Raw genomic sequence first — 5,632 nt, 5'->3', positions numbered from 1 at the left:
AATTTTAACTTAATTCTTATAACTACGAGATCTCGAGATCCATACACAAATATCAACGAAATTCCAATATTAAAATTTGTTCGTGATTGTCGAGACCAATTTCGACATCATTAATTATTAATATCTTAACAAAGTCCAACTCATGACTATCTGTTTACAAGTTCATGGAAATACACCCATGTTTATCCGTTTCATTTTATTTATTCGTTAATTATTTTTGGGCTTCCTAAGAAGCAGCCAATGATATTCCTATTTCCAGCGCGTTCAAATATTGTTTTTTATTCAAGAATTTTCGACGGACCTTGAGGTCAAAAATTTATATATTATTGTTGAGGTCTATTCAAGAAAATAGAAAATTAGATACAGGGAATAAGTCGAAGGGCTGAAATCTTGAATTTGTCTCTAATATAGATATAAAAATAAAATTTTAAGAAAATCTTAATGTTGGCTGAAAAAAATAACTCTTCGTTTTGCTCTTGATAAGGTTTAAATCTTCAAATGGCAGAAATATTATGCACTTGTACAAGTACAACCTTGGGTTATATTTTGTAGAATTTTTTCATCTATACTCAACTACTAGATTATAGAAAAACTATATATACACCAAAAGAAATGGTCTGAAAAATAAAATTGGCACATCTGACAATATTCTCTTATATTATCTCTTACAATTATGTAAGAATAAGCGAGCACTGCATGTGTATAATGAAATATTTTTATTTTAGGGGGGTTAATCTGTATTTTTTTAATGTGAAATGAAAAAATCAATTAAATAATGCTGAAAACATAATTTTGGTTGCTTTTGAAAAAAAAAACACAAAAATAATTATAATATTTATTTCCAATTCCCTAAATTAAGAAAATAAAATATGACCGTTAGTTCTTTCCCTTATATGAGCTAAATATTAAGCAAGATATATATGACACCAGACCTATAAAACTTTGAACTCGACTTGGAAAATAAATCCAAAACTCAAGCTTCATAAAAAAAAAAAAAAAAAAAAAAAAAGGTTTGTGTTTAAGCATGGTTTTGATCTCCATGAAACCCAATCTCTGCCTTGTTATTCCGGATAGGGAAAATAACACATTTATACCCTGTGTTTTAGTGAAATGTCGAGTTTAACCCTCGGTTTTCAAAAATGTCGAGTTCATACCCTCTGTTTAACTAAAATGACGAAATTATACCCTCTGTTTAACTAAAATGACGAAATTATACCCTGAAATAGACAACAGTGTCACAAATATTCTTCTTATTGATTTTTCATTGACATTGACTATAATATTTATAATATAAACACCAATTATCTTTATTCATTCGCGCCATATATGTAATTTATTTAAAAACTAAAAAATAAACAACAGTCTCTTAATCGTGAAGAACACAGAAAGAGGCAAGGGGTAAACATCGATAGTTGATAGTCATCAAAATCGCATATTCGAACAGAGAATCCAAGATTTAGAGTTACAATTCGAACACGGAATGAAGTCATTTCTTAGGCGGTATGAGTTTTATAATTTAATTTCAATTTAAGGCTATTTTTATTTCAAGATTGAGAATTTGGAAATTAGGGTACTGATTTAGATTTGATTCGGTTTTTCTTATATAAGAGTTAATATCAATGAAATGGAGATTTGTGACGCTGTTATTCATTTCAGGGTATAATTTCGTCATTTTAGTTAAACAGAGGGTATGAACTCGACATTTTTGAAAACTGAGGGTTAAACTCGACATTTCACTAAAACACATGGTATAAATGTGTTATTTTCCCTTCCGGATATTATTACTCTTGCGGCTGATATGGTTCTTTCTAAGCAATATTACAATTTGTTGCTCATAAACTTGCAAAAAAAAAAATCCTTATTCCATGATGATGTTGATGTATCTTGGAATCGTACTCTTCATTTTGATTTTCAAGAGGAACCTTTGATTGATACGCCTCGAATTGTATTTTTAATTTTGAGCCATAACGAGAGAAATAAATCTCTATAATTTAGAAGAAAAGGGAAAATTTCACAAATATGTTATTTGAAGAAGATAATTATTAGAATATCTTCTATTTTCAAACCTTCTATCTTATAAAATGAGACAGCTCTGAGTTTATGCAACTAAAATTTCAAGATTTCTCAGCTTCTCACCACCAGAATTGTTGTTTATGATCAGTAAATGAAATTGTTACAACTGAAAAAACATGGTAGCAGAAAGTTGTAACGAGGGGTCACAAATAAAATAAAAATTAAAACTATGTACACAGTGGTTTATTCATGTAACTCTGGTTGGATTTCAAAGTTCCAAACTAATAATTTGATATAATCAGTTCATGGTCTTTCTCTTATAACAGTGTCCCACAATGTCATGAGCTTCAGAAAAAGAAACATAGCACTTGCTACTACAGTTTCCTTTTCTTTTCAAAAACAAGATAACATGATTCAGAGTCATTGCAATCTTAACTCTTGATGTGGACTTGTAACGAACTACTAAAATAAGGGAACTCCATATTACAAGGCAATCAAATCAAATTGCTTATTAGAATATTAATAATTTAAATGGAGTTCATGCTATATCTTAACCTTACTGGTATTTTAAGAAAAGAATAAGTACCGACTTTGTATTCTACTCCTCGGAAACCTTGAAAAAGGTATATGACAAAATCAAGTTATTGATACCATCCATTTTGGGATCTGTTTCGAACTCCGGGTCGATGTAAAAGAAGACCTGGGAACACAAGAAAATGGATTTGGTGAAGTGAATCTTTCTGTGATATTCGTAACAAAGAAGATTAGATTTTACTCACAGGCATGTCGATCTGTTCTCCAGGAAGAAGACGCTGCTCCTCGAAGCAAAAACATTGTATTTTATTGAAGTAAACCCCGGCCTTCAAAAATTAACAAAAATCAAGAGAATGAGCTACGATTTCTTACACAAGCTTTTTTTAGAAACGCTTTATGGGTTAAATAAAATCTCTATTGCTTAAGCGTTAACGAAAAAAATCAAGAGAAGGAGCTACGATTTCTGATACAAACAACTTTTTTGTAAAACCATTTCATGGGAAAAAAAAAAATTAAAAATTCTCTATTGCTTAAGCATTATAAAAGAAAAGTTGGTGAATCGGGTACCCTCATGGGTGTAACGTTATATGTGGAGACACCGGTTATTGGCTTTGAGCTTTGGTTTTCAGCAGTGTAAAATGCGAGTGCGCTTTCTCCGGGCTTGACCCGAACCTGAAGAAATCAAGTACTATTTTATTTAACTCGAGCGCAGAAACGAGAATGATAAACATATAGGGAACAGTAAAATAAAAATAAACCTCTCTTTGTGTGGGTTTGAATTTCCATTGCATTCCATCAGCCACATCGGAATTAAACTGAACCACAATCTCTCTGCAAAGGGTAAAAGAAATTAAAACATCGCATGAAAATGTAATCCACTGAAGCCCATATACACTTTCACAACAGAGACCGTCTTGATCAGTTTCAAATCGTGCTTCTTATGAGAAAAGTATACCTAATTAATATCTTAATCATACAGAAAATAGGATCCAGAGGTGGTAGAAACTAAAAGTACTGGAATTGGATTATATCTACAAGACTAGTTTCAGCTAAAAATCTTCCAAACCTATAATAGACTAACCTCTAAAACAGCTGAGAAGTACTAAAAAAAATGAAATCAAACAACAAACAACGAACACCATCATTATACCACACCTTGTCGGTACTGTTCCATCTTTATTGTGTCGAGCAATCTTTTCTTCAACAGTCTACAAAAACAAGGGTAAGTTATTGGGATGAGAGATTGAAGGTAAAACTAAAAACATACTAAACCCAAAACACAACATTTCAATTCACGAATATGATCACGGAATTAACCTCAGTTTGCCTAACCTTTCCGGCTAGTTCTACATCAAACCAAGCTATAAATTTCAAAATACAAAATATGAAGTCCCATTATCAAGGGCAAAGTAAAAAAAAAAAAAAAAAAAAAAAAAAAAAAAAAAAAAAAAAAAAAAAACATCAGAACCTATCAAGTTTTTATATCCACAAAATATCACAACACCTCCGTTTGCCTAACTGTTGTCCTTGCCGCCTAATTCTACATAAACCTGAGCTATAAATTCCATATACAACATACGAAGAGTACCCATTATTGAGGGGCAATTCGACAATAACTACGTAAAGTAAAAAACATCAGAACCTATCTAGGTCATTGCATCCATAAAATATCATAACATTGAATAGGTCATTTAATAGTTAGCATGAAAAAAATAAGAGAGCCAGAATTAAGTAATTCAGACCTCACGACGCTGAACAGTGCCTCCGTACCCGGTGGCTTGGCAGAACCTTCTATATAGAGGAACCGCGGCGTAAGTACAGCCGACCATAACAAAGACCAGAGCTGTGAGATACATAAGCATCTTCTTCGATTTCTGTTCTTGAGACACGACACTTGCATAGTGACGCTGAATTTGAAACAAAGGATGAGCTCTTCCGACACAATTCTTACCAAACGGAGTGAAGGGACGACACTTATTCAACGAGCTTGTATTGTATTCGCATACGAACTCGGCTCTCCATAACGTACAGCCAAAATCATTCCGGTATCCACTAGTACCTCTGATGAGATTATAGCTAGACCCGACAAACTCATTGGGTAAAAAACTGTATCATCAACAAAATCAAAATGTAACATGACAGTAAAATTGAACATTTTTCAAATGTTTTATTATTTTAGGATCACCTTCATTGAAATTCGGTATACCTGGAAGCAAGGGACTTGTGTTGTAAGAGGCCCGGAATGTAATGTGCTCGTCTGGCTAGTCTCGAAAGTGACATGTTTGGAGAGTTCTGGGCTCAAAGAATTTTACAGCACATTCATCACCATCCTAGAAGAGACACACGTAATTGAGAAAATCTCAAACCTAATCTTAATTTCTTAAACTTACAGAATCAGAGAGTATACAAAAATCGAGATAAAAACTTTGGGTCAATAAAGTGACAACTGAAAAAAATCCGCCAATTTAAAAACTGCAGATGATCGGCGGCGGTCAATCCGCCAATTCAAGATTTCTCGATTCAATCCTAAGACCGAGTAAATAATTGCGATGGAGTCTAGTCTGAGTTCGTCCGAGCGCCGAATACAAGGAATTAAGGCTGAGATAAGACCAGTTGAGCGACGACGAGTTCCGACGTGTATCTGCGGGCGTATCGGAGTGAAATGCACTACCTGAACGAAAGATAATCCTGGACCCGGCTCCTATGACTATGCCAGCAGACCGAATCAACGGACCTCAACAACTTCTTCTTTCCCGGAGATTTCCTCTATGTTCACAGTACTGATAGGGCTCAGGTTTCGTGAAAGTTTGTCGATACGATTTCTTTTTTTTTTTTTTCTTTTTTTCTTTTTTTTATAATTAATTAGCCACATATTCTATTAAGTATTAACACACAATTAATGGGTGATATAGGTATATAGCCACGCGGCTATCGAGGAATTTGATTTTAGCCAACCTTCTGTTAATTTCCTGTTAATAGTCACAGCAATCTATTTACAGCATGTTAAAAGACTTGAATGACCTCAAATAATTTTCGCCCATTTTCACCCCAAAATTAAAAAAAAAAATCGTGCATTAATTAGAAT

The 5,632-nt window shown here is 33.2% G+C and overlaps 1 protein-coding gene across 2 annotated transcripts; it reads right to left on the bottom strand.

Annotated features, from left to right (window-relative positions):
- Positions 1 to 2,286: 2,286 nt before the first annotated feature.
- LOC149379550 (cytochrome c oxidase assembly protein COX11, mitochondrial-like) lies at positions 2,287 to 5,382 on the bottom strand. 2 transcript variants are annotated; one of them, XM_089604311.1, is made up of 8 exons: positions 5,219 to 5,382; positions 4,754 to 4,877; positions 4,290 to 4,653; positions 3,703 to 3,755; positions 3,306 to 3,378; positions 3,115 to 3,219; positions 2,793 to 2,873; positions 2,287 to 2,713 (listed from the first exon to the last, which is right to left on the bottom strand). In XM_089604311.1, the coding sequence occupies exons 2-8, from the start codon at positions 4,825 to 4,827 to the stop codon at positions 2,612 to 2,614; spliced, it is 852 nt and encodes a 283-aa protein (XP_089460437.1). In that variant the 5' UTR covers positions 4,828 to 4,877; positions 5,219 to 5,382; the 3' UTR covers positions 2,287 to 2,611. The 2 variants fall into 2 exon arrangements, with proteins under 2 accessions (XP_089460437.1, XP_089460438.1); XM_089604312.1 differs by having other exon boundaries at positions 4,754 to 4,839; positions 4,938 to 5,380.
- Positions 5,383 to 5,632: the final 250 nt, after the last annotated feature.

The sequence above is a fragment of the Urtica dioica genome, chromosome 12 (assembly GCF_054948205.1).
Source record: "Urtica dioica subsp. dioica isolate 48M chromosome 12, U.dioica_male_clone48M_v1_H2, whole genome shotgun sequence".
Taxonomy (NCBI): domain Eukaryota; kingdom Viridiplantae; phylum Streptophyta; class Magnoliopsida; order Rosales; family Urticaceae; genus Urtica; species Urtica dioica.
This window is presented reverse-complemented; position numbering and strand designations above follow the sequence as displayed.

Coding starts and splice junctions, on each gene's coding strand:
- LOC149379550 (XM_089604311.1), bottom strand. CDS start 4,827: ATGTCACTTTCGAGACTAGCCAGACGAGCACATTACATTCCGGGCCTC. Junction 4,654..4,753: donor CACAAGTCCCTTGCTTCCAG/GTATACCGAATT, acceptor TTGATGATACAG/TTTTTTACCCAATGAGTTTG. Junction 3,379..3,702: donor GATGGAACAGTACCGACAAG/GTGTGGTATAAT, acceptor TACCCTTTGCAG/AGAGATTGTGGTTCAGTTTA.